Source organism: Sorex fumeus, unplaced genomic scaffold (assembly GCF_029834395.1).
Source record: "Sorex fumeus unplaced genomic scaffold, SorFum_2.1 ptg000044l, whole genome shotgun sequence".
Taxonomy (NCBI): Eukaryota; Metazoa; Chordata; class Mammalia; order Eulipotyphla; family Soricidae; genus Sorex; species Sorex fumeus.
Genome location: NW_026606101.1, coordinates 68,220,878 through 68,245,093, shown reverse-complemented (window position 1 = coordinate 68,245,093; position 24,216 = coordinate 68,220,878). Strand labels below are relative to the sequence as shown.

At 46.2% G+C, this 24,216-nt stretch overlaps 1 protein-coding gene and 1 non-coding gene across 7 annotated transcripts in view; one reads left to right on the top strand and one right to left on the bottom strand.

The window, feature by feature from the left end:
• The first annotated feature begins 6,442 nt into the window (after positions 1 to 6,442).
• CEP70 (centrosomal protein 70) overlaps positions 6,443 to 24,216 on the top strand; it is a 40,969-nt gene continuing 23,195 nt past the window's right edge. For 3 of the 6 annotated variants that reach the window (XM_056122095.1, XM_056122093.1, XM_056122096.1), the window contains exons 1-9: positions 6,443 to 6,497; positions 8,873 to 8,976; positions 13,793 to 13,883; positions 16,162 to 16,288; positions 18,678 to 18,768; positions 18,911 to 19,034; positions 19,707 to 19,887; positions 21,996 to 22,165; positions 22,989 to 23,045. In XM_056122095.1, the coding sequence (XP_055978070.1) occupies positions 16,187 to 16,288; positions 18,678 to 18,768; positions 18,911 to 19,034; positions 19,707 to 19,887; positions 21,996 to 22,165; positions 22,989 to 23,045 (725 nt within the window). In that variant the 5' untranslated portion in view covers positions 6,443 to 6,497; positions 8,873 to 8,976; positions 13,793 to 13,883; positions 16,162 to 16,186. The remainder of the gene's footprint in view (positions 6,498 to 8,872; positions 8,977 to 13,792; positions 13,884 to 16,161; positions 16,289 to 18,677; positions 18,769 to 18,910; positions 19,035 to 19,706; positions 19,888 to 21,995; positions 22,166 to 22,988; positions 23,046 to 24,216) is intronic. The other 3 variants (XM_056122097.1, XM_056122094.1, XM_056122098.1) reach the window with 3 other exon arrangements.
• LOC130030834 (U6 spliceosomal RNA) lies at positions 17,691 to 17,794 on the bottom strand. The gene has a single exon (XR_008793513.1). It is a non-coding gene; the product is annotated as a U6 spliceosomal RNA (small nuclear RNA).

The following is a 24,216-nucleotide window of genomic DNA, read 5'->3' as shown; positions in this document are numbered from 1 at the left end:
GTCCCCAGTTTCCCTCCCACCGCTTCAAGTCATCCCCCACCCCAGCCTGCTTCTGTGGCATGGCCTGGGTTTCTTACGTGTATTTTATTCTGCAGAGTATGTTGACTAGTTTTGAACGATTGTGGGAAGAATAAATTAGCAGGATGGGAAAGAAATACCCCAGAGTGGAAACTTCCAGGGGTAGAAGAAAACTGGTTAAAGATACTGGCCTTGTGTCTGCCCCCCTGGGCTCAAATTTCCTAACCCATATGGATTGTCCATATGCCAAACCCAGCTTGGCCATATAGAAGGCAACTGCCCTACCCACTGTACTATCTTTCCCGCCCCTGTAAGTGCTTTTCAAATAGCATAAATGGAGAATAAAACAATAGGGGGAAATTGCATAATCGATCCCAACAGATACAAAATGTTCTATTGTCCCATCCAGTATGGGTCCAGGGTGACTATCGGGTACAGGGAAGGAAGAGCCCCCAGGAGGTGGGAAATCAGCTCGCAGCTTGGGATTCAGCCTCAGAGGGTGTGAGTTGGGATCAGTGCCAGTTGCCATTGACTCCTGCTGCTTAGACACGGGTTGTGACCGTCTACACAAGCCCAGGAAGCCCAGAGCTCTCTTCCGAGCCAGGCTCTGCCCTCACCAGGGAAGCTCACTCTGGTTTTGAAGCGGCTGTTTTGAAAGAGTCCTGCCTGACACAGGTTTCATCCCCCAGTAAATACTAGATCTTTCTTCACTGTATCAGTTATAAAAGTGATAGCAAAAGGTCTCTAAAGATAAACTGTACACTGCAAAGCAGCAGAGAACTGAGGTGATTCTGTAGATTGTCAAACAGGAAAGTGGAACAATTTCAGGAGGAAAAAGAACCTAGGTCTGAGTTATCTGAGGCTGGGGTTTGTAGATAACCAACATCTTCAATTAGAGCAAAGAGCTAAAAGCAAGGCAGTCAGACACATACTTCAATTAGGGAAGAGCTGCATGTGTTTCTTGTTTGAGACTTAAAAGTAGAAAAGGGCTGGGGTGGGTGGGTAGGTTGTTCAGTGGTAGAGTCTGAGGTTCTGGGTTCAATCTCCAGCGTCTTCCCCACTTTCTTCAAAACGAAAGTACATAATCCTACCCCTAGACTTGACCACCTTTAAATATGGGCTCAATAAAAAGTTCAGTAGAAGAAAATGCTGCGAATATAGGCCTATTGCCTTTCAACCCCAGCATCATTGCCTTCTCTCCAGTGCTCAGGAATTGGGTGTGTTTCCTTCCATGTTCATTTTCTGTACCTTCACATGCACCACTGAGTGTTGGGCATGATATGATATAGTTGCATCTTTCTGTTGTGGTTGTGGGGGGCGCAGCAGGCAGTCCTGGAGTAGGTGGGGTTGTTGGGATCCAACCATGCCCTCTCATTACCAGGCTTTATCACCACTTGAGCCTCATCCCCAGCCCTAATATAGTCCCATTTGAAAAAAAATTTTTTTTTAAAAATGGCATTGTGAATGACAAATGGGAATTAGAGAGAAAGACAGAGGGCTTATCCTTTGGAATTTCTATCCTAATTCTCTTTCAGTTTATTCTGGTTTTTTTGTTGTTGTTGTTTGTTTGCTTGCTTGTTTGTTTTACACTTTGATAGGCCCAGCACAGCAGAATATAACAATGAGCAACTCTGAAGTTCAGAGTCTTGTGGAGGAGGTAGTCAGAAAAACAGAGTATGGCAGGCCACTTCCCAAAGGGCTCCTGGTGACGACTCCCACTTCCTGGTGGTCTTCTCCCATACTACAGGGTCAGTCTGTGTGATCAGCTGTGCTCAACAGAAATAATGCATCCCTTGTGAAATTGTGTTAAAAGTTTTAAAAGGTGCCCCCACATCCTCACACTCCCGTGAGTTTGCAAGTGGGTACTTCAGCCCCGGCTGAACCTAGACGCCACTACCCTGGCTGACAACGACCTCGTGAAGGATTCCGTTTGGGAGACGATGCAAGCAAACTCCGCTACCTCCTGGGGAGCTGCCATCTGTCCTTGATTTATTCCTCCCGCGACTGTAAATTCTCACCTGGAAGCAGAAGCACGTGGATTAGGGTGATAGTGAATTCTAAGTTTGAAAGATTTGTCTGAAAGTGAGGTAACCAAGTTTGTTCATATTTGGAACCCTATGTTGTCGTGGAGTAAAAGCGGTTGTATGTCAGGAAATTTCAGAGTCAGTTTGAAAGCTTAGGAATGAGAGGATGTGTGGATGTGAATGTGTGAGAAAGCGTGTATGTATGTGTGTTTACATGTATGTGAGTGTGGATGAGTGTGTATTTGTAAATGTGTATGAGTGTATATGAGACTGTGAGTATGTAGGTATGTGAGTGCATGAGTGTGTGTATGTGAGTGTGTGACTGTGTATAAGTGAATTAGTGTGTATGTGTGTGTATGTACATGAATGTGTATGTGAACATGTGTATGAGTATATGTATGTAAATGCGTGTGTATGTACATAAATGTATAAGTGTGTGTATGTGAAAGAGTGTGTGGGTGTGGGTGTGGGTATGGGTGTGACTGGGAATCGAACCCCAAACCTCTGCAGGAGCACGTGCTCACACTTGGCTACAGTCTGGGTCACAATGAGCGGATCTGCTGTGATTGCTGACTTGGGCTGGACTTCAGGGGGTCAAAGGCCAGGGGAAAGCTGTCTACCCATTGAACTGAAGACTTGCCTGAATCTCAGGGGCAGCGCCCCCCTCCTAGGAGAGGCCTCGCCACGCAATCCTCTTTTCCATTGCATTTCCCATAACTACCTGTTTGCTGCATTCTTCATGTTTCTCTCCCTAACGGGGCTCACAGCTCCCTGATGGCAGGAGCGGGCTTCTCCACCATGGTGAAGTCATCTGTTTTTTTCCCTGGTACATAAAAGGCACATCATGTGAATCCTGTAAATGAATGTAAATGAGTTTTTTTCTTTTTGGGCCACACCTGGCGATGCACCGGGGTTACTCCTGACTCTACTCAGGAATTACTCCTGGTGGTGCTCAGGGGACCATATGGGATGCTGGGATTCGAACCCGGGTTGGCTGCAAGGCAAACGCCCTACCAGCTGTGCTATCACTCCAGTCCCTGTAAATGAGTTTTTACAAGCACTAGAATTCTGGGGGAGGGACAAAGCCCAAGCAGCAGATGCTGAGTTCAACACTGAACTTCTATGCAGAGAGAGAGAGAGGCCAGAGAGGCCTTGGTGGTCCGAGGAAAGACCTTTCTTCTTCTAAAGAAGTGGTCCTCAACCCTCGTCTCACACACAGTCACCAGATAGGCTTCAGAACCCCTGCCCTTGAAGATTATTCTGGTATCATGCTGGTCATGGTCCGACCCTCAAACCTTGTGGCCTTGAGTATTGGGAAGAAACTAGGAGTTTAAAATCTCTCCTGGTGATTGAAAGTTTGAGAAGTTCTTCAGCAGAGTTTCGACCCTCCATCTGATCATTAAAACTCAGCAAGACTTTGTAGCTGGGGGTGAAATGATCAGCCTCCCCCGCTTTGAAGATTGTGGGTTATTCTGTTCAGACGGTGCCAGAGACTGAACAGGACTTCTTACACGCGAGGCATGTGCTCTACTACTGAGTTACAGTCCCACCCCCTTCCTTGAAGATACTAAGGATGTTGATGGCGACCCCATCCAGCTCCTAGTATACGCTGTCCTCGAGCTCCTCCTAGGACTCTAGTTTTATTCAACTAACCGTGTCTCCATTCTGCAACCCACATGACACAAGGAGCACCCCACCCATCCAAGGGAGCACCCCTCCTCAGTGACAGGAAGCCCTTTTTGTGCTGGGGAGGCAAAGAGTGTGCCTATGTGATTAATTGGCTCAAAAGCCCTGAGAAGAGTTTCCATGGAAAGAAAGCAGATGGTCCTGATGCTCAGGGCAGGCCTCTGGAAAAGCGCTTTAGCGTGAGTGAAATCTACCATGTTTACCTCAGAGAGACAGTTGTTGAAACACTGAGCTAACCAAGCTCAAGTCTGTCTTGCCTCTGGACATCCATTCTGTCATGTGAAAAAATTGTTACCTTTATTATTTAGTTTGAATTAATTTATGATTTGACTTAGAATCAATTTATAATCAATTAGCTGCCCAAACAATCCTAACCCAATCATAGTGTCCCCCCTCCCTTGGGCCACACCTGGAAATGCTCAGGAATTACTTCTGGTGGTACTCAAGGGGACCTTATGGGATGCTGCAGATGGAACCTGTCTGGCTGAGTGCAAGGCAAGTGCCCTCCCCTCTGTACTATCATTCTGGCCCGATCCATTCATGTTGGATCTTCCTGCCTAGTGAGGCAGCTGTACTCAGAAGAATAGACAAGTCATGCTATGCTACTGGAAAAGGCAAGGCGTGAGATGGATTTTGTTTGCTTTTTGGGTGACACCCAGCGATGCACAGGGGTTACTCCTGGCTCTGCACTCAGGAATTACCCCTGGTGGTGCTTGCTGGGAATCGAACCCGGGTTGGCCGTGTGCAAGGCTGTGCTATTGCTCCAGCCCAGAGATGAGTTTTGTTTGAAGACTTGAAAATCAAAACCCACCTGGTCCATTGGGAATTGTGAATACCTAGGTATGGAAAAAGGAAGTAGAGGTCATTTTTGCATGGGGCAGACAGAAAAAGCAAAAGGTCCCCAAAGAAGACTGTGCATGGGTCTGAAAATATTGGACACTAATTTCTGTGACTGTCCCAAACCAGATAACCCAAGATACCTAGCTGATGCCTCCCTGGCAGATCGATCCCTTGGTCATGGCACCATCAGACCAATAGGGAACTAGAGGTTAACAACGACACCATGTGGCTGTAGGACGCAATGACACTGTGGGCCAATGAGATTCTAGGTGTGAGAGGTTAGACTTTTAGAAATTTCTGGTCACTTTCCCCACCACAAGGTTTTCTGTTTTGTTTGTTATTTTAATCTCCTTTCCTTCTTGTTTTCCTGACTAGAGTTTGCACACCCTTCGTCGCCCGTGCTTGTACACTCTAGTTGGGGTGCAGGAGCTCCTGCACGTTTTAGTGGCACAGTCCGCCAAGGGTCCAACGCCTGGCCACGCTATTCAAACAATTTAAAAATGTTTCCGCGTAGTCTATAGACAGAACATGATTGCACCCAGTGTCTCTTCTGCAGACCACAGCACCCAAAAGGAGAGATAGAACAAAAGGGAGTGCCCTGCCACAGAGGCAGCGTGGGAAGCCCTCCGCAGTGATGGGAAGCCCTTTTTTGTGCTGGGGAGGCAAAGAGCGTGCCTATGTGATTAAGGGGGGTGGGTGGGTGGCTGGGAGGGATACTGGGATTGGTGGGGGTGGAGAATGGGCACTGGTGGTGGGATGGGTGCTCCATCATTGTATAACTGAAACCCAAGCACAACAACTCGTAAGTCTACAACTGTACCTCATGGTGTTTCACTAATAAAACAAAACAAAACAAAAAATGTTTCCGCTGCGGTGCTCGCTGGAGTTCACATTTGCTACGGTGCGGGGCTAGCACACTCTCGCAGTGCGGTGAGCTCTCGGTTGTGGCGCTAGCGGGGGTCCCCATCAACGGTTTTTAAAGTCCCAGGGCTGGAGGGATAGGACAGCGGGTAGGGCCTTTGCCTTGCACGCGTCGGACCCGGGTTCAATCCCCAACACCCAGATGGTCCCCTGAGCCCCGCCAGGAGTGATCTCTGAGCGCGGAAAGTTTTTCAAGTTCCCCTAGGTGAAGCCAGTTTTAGCCAGGGTTAAGGACCCGCCGGTGTGCGGGGCCAGCCGGGAGCGCACGACTTAGCTCAAGCCTCTTCTCTCGCGCTCCCTGCGCGCGCACCCTCCCCGGATCACGCTCGCGGCGCGCATTTTAGCTTGAGGTCTGAAAGCATCACCCTAACCAGGCTTCGAGTCTCTACAGCCAGGCACCTTTGCACTTCTGGAGCCCGAGGTAGGGCCTGACATTTCGTGGGAGACTTAACGGTGGGGGCTGAGCGGGGGGCGGGGGAAACGTCATCTGCAAACACTATTTAGGGTCCTTCAAAAATCAGGCGCTGCTGCGCTCACCCAGGTCTGGAACACAGAGCACTCGCTTGGGATGTGCGCGGGGGAGTGCCTGCGGCGCCCACGTGACCCGTCCTCAATGTCCAGACCTGCTCCAGAAGAGCATTTATGCAGTTGGCCCGGCCAAAGCGGCTCAATTCAGCTGGTGGGTGCGGAGCGGGAGGCGCGACAGCAGCGCGCAGACGCAAAGGCTCCCTCCCTCCCCACGCCGACGATTCGGGGAAGCCACGCCCTCACAGAGGAACCAATCAGAGAGCTCGAGGCCGGACCAGCCCCCGCCTCCCCGTGGGGCCCAAAGCCGCGCCCGCGGGAGTGGGGCAGCGAGGCCACGCCCCCGGCGGCGCGCTCGGACCCCATTGGTGGCTGCGCGGCAGTAACGGTCGCGGGGGCGGGGCCGGAGGTGGAGGACCGGGGCGGGGCTGGGCGAGCTGCGGGCGCTGCTGGCGCTGCTGGCGGGTGCGGCGGCTCAGGAAGGTGAGTGAGCCCGCGGGTTCCTGGACGCGGCCGCAGCCCGCGGCTGACCTTCCCTGGCGGCGAGGCCCGTGAGCCGTCGGACCGGCCCTGGTGTGGGTCCTCGGGGAGCAGCTGCTTGGGATGGTCTTGCGAGAGTTGAAAGCTCGGGGATCAGGGTTTGGGGACCTGGCGGGCCCGGTTCGAGCCCGGCCACGTCGGCCGCGGTGCTGTCCTGCCTCCCTGTTTGACTTGTCGCCGCCGCTTTTCTTCTTCCGTCCGGTGGGGGCTGCTGGTTCTCGCTGCAGCTGAGGTTCGGGGGGCTCACGGAGGCGTGAGGGTCTGAAACCCGGGTGCAGACGGGGTCTGGAGGAGGTGGAGGTGATGGGGGACCCGGGCGCTGTCCGCTGTCTGCAGGAGAGGGCAGGGCTGGTGGGCGCTTTTGTCGGGTTGCTGGGCTGGAGGTCGCCCCGCCGTTATGCAGTTATGCAGCCGTGGTGTTGCCTTCTTGTCGGGAAGTCTGTGAGCTGCGGAGCAGACGGCGCCCAGCCCTGTAACGGGCATCCCTACACCGCGTAATTCTCTCCCCGCACTGCGCCGGGGCGGTTTTCCCTGTCATGCTGGACTTGGCCAAGTGGACGCATCCCACGTGGGGAAGAGGTGGCCGACCACGTGTTGGCCGCAGCTTCCCTTTGCAGGCGGGGAAGACATGGGAGGGGAGGTTAAGGCCGTGGTGGATCACTTGCCTTTGAGTTTGAAGCCGCGGGTTCGATTCTGACAACCCCCTCTGCCCATGTCTTTCCTCTCAAAGTTAGAGGTGCGTGTTTTCTGCTCCCCCCCAACACACACACACACACACACACACACACACACACGCGCGCGCACGCGCGCGCACCCGCTGTTTCCCCAGGGCATTCTAATTCCTTATGTGTGGTGGAGTCCGCTGTTCTTCGGATTATTAAATCCCATGCTGTAATGTTTGGGCACTGAGAACTCTGTGTGTGTGTGTGTGTGTGTGTGTGTGTGTGTGTGTGTGTGTGTGTGTGTGTGCGTGTGTGTGCATGCTCTCACTTCACATCCTGCGATGCTCAGTGCTTACTCCAGGCTTTGTGCTCAGGGATCTCTCCTGGCTGACTCAGAGGACCATTTGGAGTGCCAGGAGGTAGAATCCGGGTGTGCAAGGCGAACACCCTACTCACCCTACTATCTGCACTGGCCTTAACCCTGTTACTTTCCCATGCAATAGACAAGAGAGACTTTGAAAACCTTGCATCCTCCATTTGTCGTAGCACTGTAGCACTGTCCTCCCGTTGTTCATTGATTTTGTTCAAGCGGGTCTAGTAACGTCTCCATTGTGAGACTTGTTGTTACTGTGTTTGGCATATTGAGTACGTCACGGGTAGCTTGCCAGGCTTTGCTGCATGGGCGAAGTACTCTTGGTAGCTTGCCGGGCTCTCCGAGAGGGGCGGAGGAATCGAACCCAGCTCGGCTGGGCCTGCGGCTTGTAAGGCAAATGCCCTACCGCTGTGCTCTCACTCCAGCCATTTGTTGTAACAACATGAAAATATACTTTTGAGCAAGTTAAAATGAGAACGTTGGTGTGGCTCAGTTGCAAGAACTGACTGTGGTTTGTGATTTCTACGTCTGCCCACCCTCCACCCCCAGGGTGCTGAAAAATCATTCTCAGTTTGCTGCATGTTACAGGGCTCAGCGCTCCCAAGGGCGCGTTAACCACAGACTCTTGGGAAACCAGCACAGTACCAGGAGCTTCAGCTGTCTCACATCTCTGTACTCAGCTTTCTTGCGCTGTACAATCCAGCTCCTACCCTGCCGGCCCTGTTCCCGCAGGAAAAGGGGTCACTTCTGCCTCAGCCTGGGGAGCTTTCCCTTGGGGTCCCCTTCCAGCCTGTGGTGGAGAAAAGTCAGCTGCACGCCATTGGCATGCCCAGTTGGAAGTTAGCGAGCCGCTTCTCTTTTTCTTTCTGTCCCATGGTGTTTTTTTGTCCGACAGTGCATCATTTCAGGTCTCTTACAAATGGAATTGTCTGCCTTTTCTTTTCTTTTTTTGCTTTTTGGGTCGCACCTGGCAATGCTCAGGGGTTACTCCTGGCTCTGCGCTCAGGAATTACCCCTGGCAGTGCTCAGGGGACCATATGGGATGCTGGGATTCGAACCTGGGTCGGCCGCGTGTAAGGCAAATGCCCTACCCGCTGTGCTATCACTCCAGCCCCTTCTGAGGTTTTGTTTGTTTGTTTGTTTGTTTTTTGTTTTGGGAATCATCTGCTTTTGAGGCCAGGGTTCAGGGGACCAAATAGGGTACAGGGGTTGACCCTGGGTTGACTGCTTACAAAGAAGCTGTGCTGTCTCTCCAGCCTGTCTCTCTTTTTTTTGGAACCCAGATGAAGATCCAGTTTCTGATGTGAGACTCACTGGATGATCATTTCACTGAGATCAACTTGAATGACCAGGTGGAAAGTGCCAAGAGGAATGAGCTGTGACTGAGGTAGGTCTAGTGGGTCAGATGACTTTGTATTGTTTTCAGCATCTGTTATTTATTCATCATGTACTTGATAAATTACTTATGTTACCTTTTGACCTCTTGACAATCCTTGGGGGTCCTTATTAAGCTCAGTTAAAGAAACTGAAGGCCACGCTGCTGAGGTAGTACAGCAGGTAGGGCACTTGCTTTGTATGCAGCCCACCTGAGTTCGATCCTGGTATCCCATCTGGTCCCCTGTGCAAGGCTAGTAGTAGGTCCTGAGTGCAGAGCCCGCAATAATCCCTGAGTTTCGCTGGTGTGGCCTCCAAACCACCCCTTTCTCCAGGAAAGAAAATGAAGTTGAAGCCCATACAGATGACCTGACTTCTAAAATTTTTTTAAAAAGTTTATTGAATGACCATAAGATACAAAGTTATAAAGTTGTTCATGATTGAGTTTTACTCGTACAATGTTCCAGCACTTGTCCCTTCCCTTGCGTCCACTTCCCTCTACCAGTGTCCCCAGTTTCCCTCTTAACCCCCAGCCTACCGCTAGGGCAGACACTTTTCTTTTTCCTTTTTCCTCTTAGCTACTGTGGTTTGCAATACTATTACTGAAAGGGTGTCATGCATGTCACTCTGCTGCCTTTCAGCACCCAGCTGGTCCAGAGTGACCACTTCCCACTGTCAGAGTGTAGTGGCCCCTTCTCTGACTGCCCTCCGCCATATCATGAGAAGCTTTCTACTAAGGACTGGTCCCCTGGGACTCCTTTTCTGTTGTCTTTGGATATTATTCTCCTACTGTGTTTCTTTGGGCTGGAGCGATAGCACAGTGGGTAGGGCGTTTGCCTTTCACGTGGCTGACCCAGGGTCGATTCCTCCATCCTTCTCAGAGAGCCTGGCAAGCTACCAAGAGTATCCTGCCCGCAGGGCAGAGCCTGGCAAGCTCCTCATGGAGTATTCTATATGCCAAAAACAGTAACAACAAGTCTCACAATGGAGACGTTACTGGTGCCCACTCAAGCAAATCGATGAACAGTGGGATGACAGTGCTGCTGTGCTACTGCGTTTCTTAATATCTCATATATGAATGTGATCATTTTATTTTTTATTAGATTATTTATTTATTGATTTTTTTTTCTTTTTGGGTCGCACCTGGCATTGCACAGGGGTTCCTCCTGGCTCATGCACTCAGGAATTACTCCTGGTGGTGCTCGGAGGACCATATGGGATACTGGGAATCGAATCCAGGTTGGCCGCGTGCAAGGCAAATGCCCTACCCACTGTGCTATTGCTCCAACCCCGCACGTGATCATTTTATATCTGTTTTCCTCCTACTCATTTCACTCAGCACAATATTCTCCAGGTCCGTGTAGCAGCAAATGTCGTGACTTCATTTTTCCTTATGGCCGTGTAGTATTCCCTTGTGTGCCCTGTAGCTTCTTTATCCACAAGTCGGTTGTTTCCAGGTTTGGGCTATTGTGCATACTGCTGAAATAGACACAGGAGTGCAGGTGCCTTTTCTGCTTTTTGTTTTGGGGTCCTTAGAGTATATCCCCAGGAATGGCATTGCTGGATCCTATGGAAGCTCGATTCCTAAATGATTTATTTTTTCGGTATTTATTTATTTTAAAAATTTAATCACAGGGGCTGGAGTGATAGCACAGTGGGTAGGGCATTTGCCTTGCATGCAGCTGAGCCAGGTTCGATTCCCAGCATCTCATGTGATCCCCGAGCACTGCGAGGAGTAATTCCTGAGTGCAGAGCCAGGAATAACCCCTGTGCATTGCCGGGTGTGATCCAAAAAGATATAAAAAAAATTGAATCATCATGAGATGGACCATTGCAAAGCTGTTGCAATGATTGGGTTTCAGTCGCACAGTGTTCCAATATCCATCCCTTCACCAGTGTACATTTCCCACAAGTAGTGTCCCCAGTTTCCCTCCCATCACCCCCAACTCCTCCTCCACCCTAGCCTGCCTCTATGGCAGGCTCTATTCTGTCACTCTCTCTCTCTCTCTCTCTCTTTCTCTCTCTCTGTCTCTCTCTCTCTCTCTGTCTCTCTCTCTCTCTTTCTGTCCCTCTCCCTCCCTCTCTCTCTTTCAACTCTCCTTTCAGGGCATTGTGGTTTGCAATACAGATACTGAAAGGTTATCAGGTATATCCCTTTACCTACTTTCAACACCTAATTCTTATCCAGCGTTATCATTCCCAACTATTATTGTTGTACTGTTCTCTTCTCTGTCTTACCTACACTCTGCCCCTCACACACTTGTGGTAGATCCAACAATTGACCAGTCCTCCTAACCCCTGTTTTCCTTGGCCTTGTTGCTCCCGAGAGTATCTTGCCCACACGGCAAAGCCTGGCAAGCTCCCTTGACGTATTCGATATGCCAAAAACAGTAACAAGTCTCACAGTGGAGACGTTACTGGTGCCCGCTCGAGCAAATCGATGAACAACGGGAGGACAGTGCTACAGTGCAATGTATTATTAAAAGATGTATCCTAAGCTGGAGTATTAATAGGGGTCAAAGTGCATGTGGCCCACCCTGGTTTGATCACCAGCACCATGTAAGTCCTCTGAGCATTGAAGTGAACAAAATCCTTAAAAAAAAAAAATTTTGTTTTCACATTCAACTAAAAAATCATTTTATTTATTTATTGTGGGAGGTTGTGCAGGGGTGCGGATTTGTGCCACATCTGATAATACAGGCCACTCTTGGTTTTGCATTCAGGAATTACTCCTGGCAGTGCTCAGGGGACCATAGGAGATAAAAGGGATTGAACCCGGGACAGCCACATGCAAGGCGAGTGCCCTGTATATTGTGCGCTTTCCAACCTAAATAAAGTTTGATGTCTTATTAATTATTGTTCTTATTTTTTTGGTTTTGGGGCCACACCTGGCAGTGTTACTCCTGGCTCTGCACTCAGGAATCACTTCTGACAGTGCTTGGGGAACCATATGTGATGCCAGGGGTTGGATCATGCTCAGCCACGTGTGAAAACATTCTGAAATCTTGCACAAAAATAGAAACTGTTTTCAGGTAAGCCTGATCTTACCTGAGGAAAGACTTTCAGCTTTTTACCATGAGGATGCTGTTCACTGTGTGTTGTGGTAAATCACTTTAACTGCTGAGGAAAGTCCGCAGTTCAACTCCCATTTTATCATGAATGGGTGTTAGATCTTGGGTAATGCTTTCTCTGTGTCTATTGATCTGATTGTAATTATTTTTATTTTTCCTTGTATTGATTTGGTATATTGATTGAATTGTGTGTGTTGATCCATTCCTACATCCCTAGGATGAATACTTAGCTATAGTTTTTGATTTTTTTGATGTGTTATTGGATTCCGTTTGCTCACATTTTGTTGCAAATCTTTGCATTTGAGGAAATGCAAAGTTCATCAGAGACACTGGTCTAGAGTTTTCTTGTTATGTCTCTGTCCGCTTTGGTATCAGGGTAACGTTTGCTGCAGAGGCTGTTTGGGAGGATTCCTGTTGCTTCACCTTTCTGAGAGAGCTTGAAAGGAAGTAGAAGTAGGTCTTCGGAGATTTGGAAGAATTTACTAGTAAACCCCTGTTGGGCCTGGGCTTTTGTGCTGAGGGAGACTGTTGATGACCATTTTGATTTCCTTGGTAGTAACTGGTTTGAACACCTCACCAAGAATACTCAGCCCAGCTAGACCATCATCCAGAGTGATAGAAGCAATACAGAGCTTCACAGACCAGCCAAAGCCCAGGAGTTTCCTAGCCTTGAAACAAATGGGACTGCATCCGACAGCCAGTGCTGGTGTGTACATGGGGCAGAGGGAGCCTCATTCACTGCTGGTGGGACTGTCGACTGGTCCAGCCTTTTTGGAAAACAGTGTGAACAGACCTCAGAAAACTAGGAATTGAGCCTCCTTGTTACTCAGCGATTCCCAGTGCTATTCCGTGAGCCAGCAATTGGGGTAGATCTTGGCATCTACCCCGAGAGCCCAAAAAAACTCTCTTCAGAAAAGACACCTGCACTCCTATGGTCATTGCAGCACTGTTCACAGTAGCCCAAATCTGGAAACAACCCAAGTGTCCCAGAATAAAAGACTGGATACAGAAACGGGTCCATTTACACAGTGGAATACTACTCTGGCTTAAGAAAAGATGGAATTATGCAATTTGCTAGTATGTGGTTGGCTCTGGAAAGAATCATGCTGACTAAAGTTAGCAGAGAGGGACAGCCACAGAATGATCTCTCACATGCCGGATATAAAGAAACATAGTAGGGCGTGGCAAAATCCCAAAGCGGACAAGGAACCCAGAAGTGTAGGAAGTTTACAGGGGCCACTGGTGCAGGGGTGCTGCTGGGGTGTGATATGACAGACCCTAGCACAGGTGCCTAAATGGGAAGTTAGATTTCAGAAACAGGTGATGTCCTGCTGCCCGGTTTGCCAGAAAGTCAAACACTGTCACGCCGATTTTAACCTTTGTTGTCTGTCCCGTTTGTCCCTTCCCCACGTCATGGCTGGTCATGTGTCAGTGTTCATAGAGTTCTGCATCAGCGTGCCTCCCTGGCCTTCTTCGTTGTCTTCAGAGGCAGAGTCTAAGGACTCTATTGATACCTGTGAATTCGTTTTCTTACTAGCGTAGTCTTACCTAGTATCAGCTCATGAGCCGAGTCATTCTAGAGACAGTCCAAGATAACAGAAGTCAGATCTGTTTAGTACATTTTTATATAACAACAAATATCCATTCCCAAAATATGTCATTGAGATTGCCCAGGGCACAAAATTTACCACATTTATTTGGTGGGCTCGAGGGTCACTTGACTCTGACATCCGAAACTCTACTTCTCATGTTTTATAGTGCCACAGGTGTGTATAACAAGACAACCTGATCTCGTCATGGAATCAAGGGAGATTTCCCTGCACATGGAAATTTGAGCCAAGATCTGAAGGTATGAGTTAACTGAACGAAGAAGTGGATAAGCATGCCCTGATCTTGGGCCTAGAGAAGGATCTCACTTTGGACATTTGAAAGAACCCCTTAGGATTGTCAGAACGTGTGGCTTCTTTGGGGTTTCTCTTACATTGTTTTTTTTTTTTCCCACCCTTATATTTGGTCTCCTTGGACTAATACGATCTGCTCTAAGTATATTAAATATAGGTAAAACTAAATTAATGAGGAACAGTAAATTTACATAGAGTTCATTGTATTAAGCCCCTCGGGAAGGTTAGTGCATGCATCCTGTTTATAAACTTACTGACGAGGCTGGAGAGACAGGGAAGGAACGTGCCATGAATGCAGCCGACCTGGATTCAATTCCTGGTATCCTATCCAGTCTTCTGAGCACTGCCAGGAGTAATTTCTGAGTGCAGAGCAGGGGTAACCTCTTAACATCAGAAAGAAAACTAGGATGGAAGAAAGTTTATCATTGACATTACATTGTTTTATATATGGCTTCATTATTCTTTAGCTTTAAAAAATTTTATAATGAAAGGTTTAAAAAGTACTGAAAGGTGAAATAGCTGTACTTGGCTGATATTTTTTGAGAAGGATCTTTTTTAAAAAAAATTGAATCATCGTGAGATACGCAGTTGCAAAGTTGTTCATGATTGGGTTTTCTGGTTTGTTTTTTTTTCTTTTTGGATCACACCTGGCGATGCACAGGGGTTACTCCTGGCTCATGCACTCAGGAATTTCTCCTAGAGGTGCTCAGGGGACCATATGGGATGCTGGGAATCGAACCTGGGTCGGCTGCGTGCCAGGCAAATGTCCTACCCGCTGTGCTATCACTCCAGCCCCATGATTGGGTTTCAATCATACAAATTCCAACACTCATCCCTTCACCAGTGCACATTTCCCACCACCAGTGTCCCCAGTTTCCCTCCTGCCAACCCAGACCCCCCTCTCCCCCAGCCTGTCTCTATGGCAGGCACTCCTCTTCTTTTTCTTCTTCCTCCTAATCTTCTTCCTCTTTCTCCTCTTCTTTCTCCTCTGCCCCATGTCCCCGTGCTCCCCCTCCCCTTGTTTGTAATATTATTACTGAAAGGGTATAATGTATATCACTTTACCTCCTTTCAGCATTTAGTTCTTTCTTTTTCATAATAGTTTTTTTATTTTATATTTATAAAGTTGTTCACAGTAATTTATTACATTCAACATTCCAACACTCATCCCACCACTATTACACCTTTCCACCACCATTATTTCTAATTTTCCCAAAAATCACTTAAGCCTGCCCCAATAGCAGAACCTAAATAATTTATCATGTATTGCTTCTTGTGAATAATTCTCTAAAAATGATCAAAAAAGGTTTTCTTAGAAGAAAGTGTTTGAAGATTGTTGTGTCTCACCCTGGAGCCATTAAGCGCTTGTATAAGAGATTACTAATATCTTGTTACAGGTAAAGTCTTGTGTACTAATATTTTTTTAATTGAGACTGGTTGACTTCTACTTTACATCCTGCCCAATGTGGTGTGCCACTCCTGGTACATCAGTGGTACATCCAGGAATCCTAGAATTTTGAATGGAGTGATCTAGCTGAAGTTAAATTTCTAACTGGATGGTGACTTTGGGGTCTGGAGGAAGCATCACTGAACCTTTTTGATCTCTTCTGAGATTTATTTGTGAATCTCTGGGTCATGGCCAGTTAATGAGCTTATATGGCACCAGAGGCAGTTTGTGGGTGTGACTGTCAGCTTCAGGAAGAACAGGGGGATGGGGGGAAGTCACCCATCCCTGACTCCGTGTGAGCCTGGAGATTTCAGTCACAAAACCTGCATATCTGAGTTTTTCAGCAGATTCATTCATGGATGAGGCTTCTCCATGCCTATGGAAATCGGCTGTGAGCATAGTGGATATTGGATTCTTGAGGTTTTCGGCTGCCAGGGCTCTGTTTGGGCCTCCTGCCAGGGTTCCCGGGATATGAGATTCAGCCTGGAGGCATCTCTCTTGGCATTCAGTTCCTGTCCAGAGTGATCATTTCCAACTATCATTGTCATAGTGGTCCCTTCTTGAGAAGATTCTTGATTCACATAAAGCAAGAGGAATGAACATGAGTGAACATCTGAGAAAGTGGCATTCTTTTTACAGTTAATCATTCTTAGAATCAGCTTTCTAAGAAGTCATACAAGTTTTGAAATAGGAATAGATAAATTTCTTTCCAAGAGCAGTTGGTTATTTTAAATATAATCTCCTTTGACACCTATTGCACATTTTTCTTTTTGATTTAGGCAATTCAAAAAACTTTTATTGACAATGACTACCTGTGTTGATAGTCCAAAAGAAGCTCTGTTTCCAGAGGCCCTTAAAATCCAGGAGTCCTGTCAACCTTCAGACAGATTCATGACTGACAAACAGGTAAATTCGAAATATTTTAAGCCAGTGTTTTCTTATTGTTGGCAATTTAAAAAATTTGATTTTTTATAGGTATGTTTTTATTATTTTTTCACATATGCCACAATCTAATGAAAATGAATAACCATGTGGAGTAATGTGTTAGTATTAGAAATATCAGGCGTTTTGAGCTAGAGTGGTAGAACAGTGGGCAGTGTGCTTGCCTGGCATACAACCGACCTGGTTTTGATTCCTGGTACCCCATATGGTTCCCTGAGCTTAGAGTCAGGAGTTAGCCCCAAGCACCACCAGAGTGGCCCCCCAAACCCAAAAAATATATATAATAATTCGTATGAAATATTAACAGAAATAAGATCTTTTAAACGAACCAAATATAAAGAGATGAAAAAGGGACATTTGAAATGTAAATTTCTTTAAAATTAATAGACAAGGATAACAAGGAAAGAACCAGAAAACTTAAAACAAAATGTCTCCATTATTACTCTCCTTTTCTCCCACATTTTAAAATGGTATTTTGCTACTTCCAAGTGTTTCTCACCCCCTCCACCCCTCTAAGGCAATTATTAAGTGTTTTTTTGAGAGCTGCTTTAGTGGCAGTGATTCTTTTAACTGTTTATTTTCTGAAAAGAACTGTGTTAGGTCTGAGCGACTACCTGCCCTGGCGGGGTATTCTTGGTTAGAGATCTTTTCTATTCATTGCTCTGCATGTTCCACTTCACTCTCTTCCAGATTGGGGTGTTTCTGTTGAGAAACCTGTGGATAGTCTTTTGGTTTTGTTTTGCTGGTTTTTTTTTTAATGAGGTGGGAAGGGCGTATTCCTGGCTTCACACTCGTGAATTACACCTGATGGGCTCAGGGGACCATATAGATGCCAGTGATCCAACCTGGCTCGGCCACCTGCAAGGTGACACCCTCCCTGCTGTGCTCTCCAGCCTCAGCCTATGGATAGTCCTGTGGTCAGTCCCTTAGATGTGATCTCTCTTCTCTTTCTGCTTTCAGGATTACCTGGCTTTGATATTTTTTTGCCATTTTAATGACAAGGTGTTGGCATGTGTCAGTTTGGGCATTGTTTGGAACGCCAAACTTCCTGGATCTGATGGGCTAATTCCTTTCTCAGCATGGGAAAGCTCCTGGCTGTTATTTCTTCAACTGAGGATTCTTCCCCTTGGATGGGAAAGGTGCCATGGAGAACATACTTTGCACACAGGAGTCCTCGGTTTGGTCCTTGGGCACCGCTGAGTGTAGCTCCTGTGGAGTACGGAGTATGGTTCAAATACAAAAAAAAAAGTTTTGCCCTTTCTCTCTTCCCCTTGGCACCCTCTGAAGCAACTGTCCTCTTAATGTTCTCCTATACAGCAGTGATGCCTTCTTTGTTTTCAGTTCCTTTTTGCTTTATCTTTTTTTTTTAAGTATGGAACGCTTTACAAATTTGCATATCATCCATGTGCATGGGGTATGCTAATCTCAGTATTGTACCAATTTTAGTATATGTGCTACTGAAGCAAGCGCAGTTTCCCCCCCACCCCCACCCCCAGTGGATTCTACTCACTGAGTTTTAGCTTCTTCTGTTCTGGTATTGATCCTCCTATTCTGTCTTTGGGCTACACCTGGCAGTGCTCATGGATCACTTGTGGTGTCGGAGATGGAAGCAGGGTCAGCTGTGTGCAAGTCAAGGGCCTTAACCCCTGCACTGTCTATCTCCCCAGAACCACCCCCCCATTGTTGTGTGTGTATGTGTGTGTGTGTCTTAATTCATCTCTTATTTAGTTGTTTTTGCCCCTCCTTACTTTTCCCTACCCATTTTTTTCTGTATTAGTCACACAAGTTAGAGAGAATTTGCTTCTCAGGTCAGGATGTAAATATGTATTAGAAACCGGGGTAAAGGCTCAGAGAGTGTCTCTGAGTGGTTTTACTGCACAGATTCTGTGACCTAGATGGACAGTCTTCTGGTCATTGTGTTTTAATTTGGGCAGGGCCATACCCAGTGTCTCCAGGAGTTACTCCTGGCTCTGCACTCAGGAGTAGGCAGGCTCCGGGGACCATTTGCGACGCTGGGGATTGAACTTCTGTCGGCCGCCTGCAAAGCAAATACCCTTCCTGCTATACTGTCTCTCTGGCCCTTGTTGTTCTTCAATTTAATTATTAATTTTATATGTGGGTGTTCTGGAATTATAAAATTATTTTTATATAGTTACATCCTTCCAGTCTAATTAGAAGCAATACATTTGTTGTTTAATTTTAATCATAAAAAAATTAATGCTATGCATAAAATTTTACATTTTATGCAAAACTTTGGAGAAAAAATATGTTCTCAAAAGAAAAGGAATTATTTACATGAAAGTTAGTCTTTTACTTTATATCTTAAAATTTTTATCTTTTTCTCTAATTGTAGCAGGAAGAAGCAGAATGGGAAAACATAAATGTGTTATTGCTGACACGTGGCTTAAAACCTTTATGTCTTGTCAAGAAAACAGATCTCAAAGGTAAGGGGACCCTCTTCTTTCTATGTCTGGTAAAAAAATTAATTTTTTATGTATATTTTCTTACATACTTTAATACCTACTTAAACTTAATTTTTAACCTAAGATTTATTTTCACTATCTGCATTATGTTTCTTAAATTTAGATTTTATCATTTTTGACAAACAGTCATCACAGAAAATGAGACAGAATTTGAAAACACTGATGGAAGAAACAGCATGTCAACAGAACCTGATCCGGGAGCTCATAGAAACTAATCAGCAGCTAAAGTAAGGAAACTGAAAGCAAACAAACACCCTCCAGAACCCTTTTAACTGTTTGTGGTATGCATATATAATTAACTTCCTTTGAAAAAATCTCTACGTGTCATTTTCCGCTTTGATTCAGTATCATCTTAGGCCTGGAGCGTGTGCTTTGCATGCGGGAGGCCTGGGTTCAGTTCTCAGCACCATACGCTCTCCCGCTCTCCCAAAGTGACCCCCAAGCACTGAGTCAGGAGCAAATCCTGAGCACTTCTGGGTCTGGCTCCCCAGAAACCCCCAGTTTAAAAAAAATTCTTAAAAATAGTAGGAATTTAGCTTAGGTATATTTCTTCTGTATTTTCTGTTGTAGCAGGCCCCGGGGCCACTCTCAGCAATTCCTGGCCCCGCAGTGTAGGGTCAGTGCTGGGTCTGAGAGATGCAGTGCCCTACAGGGCCAGCCATACCAGGGCCCGGGACACCTCAGTGGTGCTCAGGCAACCTTGGGGCGCCGGGCACTGACTATGGGGGTCACACACATGCTAGGCAGGTGCGAGTTGAGCTCTTTCCCCATCCCGTGTCTTTCTTCCCCTGGTTTGTGTGATAGGAAAAACTTGGAAAAGAAAGTAGTAACTTTAGAGATTTGTTGTGGGTGTGATTTATTTTGTATGACTAGGGGAAGAATTGTGTATCTTCCATCAGGGATGCACTTCAGCAAGAGCAATGCCGAGCAGCATGTCACGAACAACGAGCTAATGAGTTGGAGCAAATTATGGAGAATGTGAAGACCAAAATCGGTGAACTGGAGGATGGGTCCCTAAATAGGGTTTGCCAACAACAGAACAAAATCAAAGATCTTCAGAAAGAGCAGAAAGCTTTACAGGTACGTGGTGGTGTGGTGTTTCCTTGCATGGTAATACAGCTAATGAAGGCCACAAGTGCAAAGTTCAGAGGCCCTTCCAGTCCCTGACCTGTCTCATTTGTCTTGAAATGCTTCCCTTGTTTCCCAGATATCCTGTCTCTGGTTTTCCCCTTATCCCATGGGTCATTCTTGAACTTCTCTCCTTTCCCCAACTCCTTAGTGTTGGCATTTCCCAATGCTCCTTCCTCCCTCCCTCCCTCCTCTCCTCTCCTCTCCTCCTCCCTCCCTCCCTCCCTCCCTCCCTCCCTCCCTCCCTCCCCCTCCCTCCCTCCCTCCCTCCCTCCTTCCTTCCTTCCTTCCTTCCTTCCTTCCTTCCTTCCTTCCTTCCTTTCTCTTTGAGTTAAAAAACATTATTTTTATTATTCTTTTTTGGTTTGTTTGTTTTTGGGCCACACCCACTGGTGGTCAGGGCTTACTCCTGGATCTGCACTCAGGGATCGCTCCTGGTGGTGCTCAGGAGACCATATGGGATGCCAGAGATTGAAACTGGGTTGGTAGCCCATCCTGATTTCAGTCGCAAAATCCAAATACCCAAATTTTCAGCAGCTTATATCTCGGTGAGGTCCATCCTGAGTTGGTGGAGTCCGGCTGGGGGTCTGGTGATGATTTTGGATTGTGGAAGCAGGTGGCTGCCAGGGGCTTTGCTTGGGCAGGCACTAGGCTGACCCCTCCCTTCGATTTACCCTAGTCTGTTCAGCCTTGTGCAGGACCAGGGTCTGAGATTAACTGCAGCTTTTGATCTCTTTTAATATTTATTTATGCGTCTCTGAAGCAAAGCCAGTAGAAGAGTTTACACAGTGGCGCTGAAGTTAGTTTGTGCAGTGACTGTGCTTCCAGGAATGTCGGGAAGTAGGAGGAGGTCTCCCATGCCCACTCTGAGAAAGCCTGAAGATTTCAGTCACAAAACCCACACACTCAGATTTTCAGCAGCTACTGTCGTGGTGAAGTCTCTCCCAAGACAGTGGAGTCTGGCCAGGGGCATGGCAGCGATTTTGGGTTGTGGGAGCAAGTGGCAGCCAGGGGTTCTGCTTGGGTGGTACCAAGTTGATCTGCCCCCTCCGATTTACCCCGGTCTGTTCAGCCTTGTGTGGACCCGAGATCAACTGTGGCTCTTAATCTCTTTTGAGATTTATTTATAGGTCTCTGAAGCAAGGCCAACAAATGAACTTGGATAGCTGAGCAGGCGGTGGCTTGTAGGCATGCCTAACTTTTGACTGTTTCGTTTCTCAGGAAACTTGGTCCCAACTTGTTGGGAGGTCTGGCCAGAGGCACAGTGGCAGTTTTGGGCTATCAGGAAGCCTGAAGGCACCATCAGGTTGCTGATGCATTTGCTCCGCAGATACAGGTTGACCTGCTGGCAGCACCGCACTCCACCTACTCCCCTAAATCTTTTTTTTATTTTTTAGGGCTCCATGGCGATCTTACTCTGTTTCTGTTCAACTACTCACCTGTTTTTTAAGGGTTTTTATTTTTCTTGTGACTAAAGAGTAATTCACAAAATTTGACCTTTAGAACACATTTCTCAGCTAGGGGCCATCTGGCCCTCTGTGGGCTCCCAGGATAGTTCTTTACTTGTGATCCTTTATTGATCTTGAACCTGCTGATTAAATGGCTCATTATATTGATTAAATGGCTCATATGATTAAATTCAAGATTTTATCTGGAACACATGCAGTTACAAGCTCAGTATTTCCCTTATGTTGTGCCTATTTTCCTTGTTATCATTTGAGTTCTGAACTATCAAAGCTTCTGGAGGTTATGATATCCATTTGGAAACAAGCTCCATGCTGAAGTTCTTGAGTGAAGCTTCCTGACAAGGATGTGAAAGAGCCATTAGGAACCGTCTGGCCAGGGCAGTGGCTGCTACACACATCATGTTTCTTTTTTCTTTTTTTTTTTGCTTTTTGGGTCACACCTGGTGATGCTCAGGGGTTACTCCTGGTTCTGCACTCAAGAATTACTCCCGGCGGTGCTCAGGAGACCATATGGGATGCTGGGAATCAACGCCCTACCTGCTGTGCTATCACTCCAGCCCCACACATCATGTTTCTTTACATGTTGTCTTACAGATCAAATGTCAGAATTATAAAAAAAAGCGAATGGAGCAACAAGAAACTATTTCTTCTTTGCAAAAGGACATCTATAGGTTAACCAAGGAGGAGGAAGACCGAATTATCACTCAGAATCGAGTATTTTCCTATCTCTGCCAAAGAGTTCCTCATTCCGTCCTGGACAGACAGTAATGTTTGCTACATTAATTGATATACATAGCCGGGTTCATATTTTTTAAAAAACTGACTTGGGATAAACACTTAAAAATTGGCGTTATAGATGTCTTCCTTTTTTCTGCATTTGTTTTGGCGGGGAGGGGGCTGGGTTTGGGCCATACCTGGCAGTGCTCAGGGCTTATTCCTCTGAATTCAGGAATCATGGCAGGCTCAGAGACCATATAGGATGCCGGGAATAGAACCATCCACCCTGCTTTTTTTTTCTTTAATGTCATTAACTTATCAAAAAATAAATTAAAAAGGCCGTCTTTTTAGGACAGTGTATATAGATTTTTCTGTATTTTTGTTGGGTCATTTATTCTTCCATCTACTATATTTCCTCTGGACTGGCCCTGCAACATTAATTTTTCATCAATTATTGTTAGGATGTACAACATTTTTACTTTATTTCTTCTGATGCTTTATTTTCTACAGTACAGATGTACAATATTTACTTTGCTCTTGTTGAAGAATAAATTGTTTTCATTTTCACTCCTGAAAGTAAGGGTGAAGTGAATAATTTAGATCATCCTGAATTACACTACTGACAAACAAATTTCTATAGGAGGAATTATAGAAGATAGAAGTGCTGACATATAATACTTTTGGTTATTTTTAGGTGTATTTTGAAATAGATGGCTTGGTGTAATTCTGGCAAAAAAATCATTTAACTCTTTTGCAGACTTGCTAAGAAATCTGTTCTTTTGTAACTGTGATTTGAAACTGATTATTTGAAGTTCTGTATTGCTCCAGTTCCACATTTAGAAAGTAATTCAATGTCTCTTTTGATTTTAGGTTGCTCTGCTTAATTGATTACTATGAAAGTAAAATTAGAAAAATTTGTAAGCAAAGGTATGACTAATTTTACTATTTTATTTTTTATTAAATCATGGTGAACTACAGAGTTGCAAAGTTATTGGTTATTAAGTTCAGGCATACTGCATTTGAACGCCAGTCTCTTCACCAGTGTCCACTTCCCTCCACCTGTAGCCCCAGGGTCCTTCCTGCCCCTCTTGCTGCCTCTAGAGCCGGCCCTTTGCCCCGCACCGTACTTCTTCTCTTACTTACCCCCTCCTCCCATTCCAGCGGCAGCTCCCTCCTGAAGAACAGTGACAAGGCAAGCGCCCACCCTCTGGACTCACTCCAGCCCCATCTGCTCTTTCAAAAGGAATTTTGAAGGCTGCGTTTTACTACCTTTTTTTGGGGGGGGGGGACACTTGGTGATACTTAGAGGTTACTCCTGGCCATGCTTGGGGAACCATATGGATGCAGAAAATAAAAATTTGGTCAGTCGCGTACAAGATGCCTTACCCACTGTGTTCTCTCTCCAGCCCCTACTCCATTTGTTTGTTTGAATCTTTGGCACTGTGGTTTACAGTACTGTCAGTGCATAACGCAGTTCAGCACCAGGCTGTCTCCTGAGTAGCCACTTCCCCCACCTTTGTCCCAGCGCCCCCCACCCTAATTGTTTCTCCCCCAGACCCTTCCCTCCACTGCTGTGAGCTTCCTACTGAAAACCAACTCTTGATGTTATAATTTCTTTCTCTAGAAGGATATTAAAAGAACTTGAATTATTTTTTACCTTTTAAAACATAATTGAGGGGCTGGAGTGATAGCACAGCGGGCAGGGCATTTGCCTTGCATGTGGCTGACCCGGGTTTGATTCCCAGCATCCCATATGGTCCCCTGAGCACCGCCAGGAGTAATTCCTGAGTTCAGAGCCAGGAGTAACCCCTGTGCATCACTGGTATGACCCAAAAAGATAAAAAATAATTGATGATTTTTTACATGGAGAGTATCATGCTGAGTGAAATTAGTCAGAGGGAGAGGTACAGATATAGAATGATCACATTCATTTGAGGGATATTAAAAAATATAGTATGAAAATAATACTTGAAAACTTGAATTTTAATTAATGTTTATGTTTTCAGATCCTTAATGGGTTGATATGACTTTGTTTAGTTTTTTTCGTCTTGAAAGACTTTTTATAAGTACAATGCATTTATCTTTTTATATTTTTAAT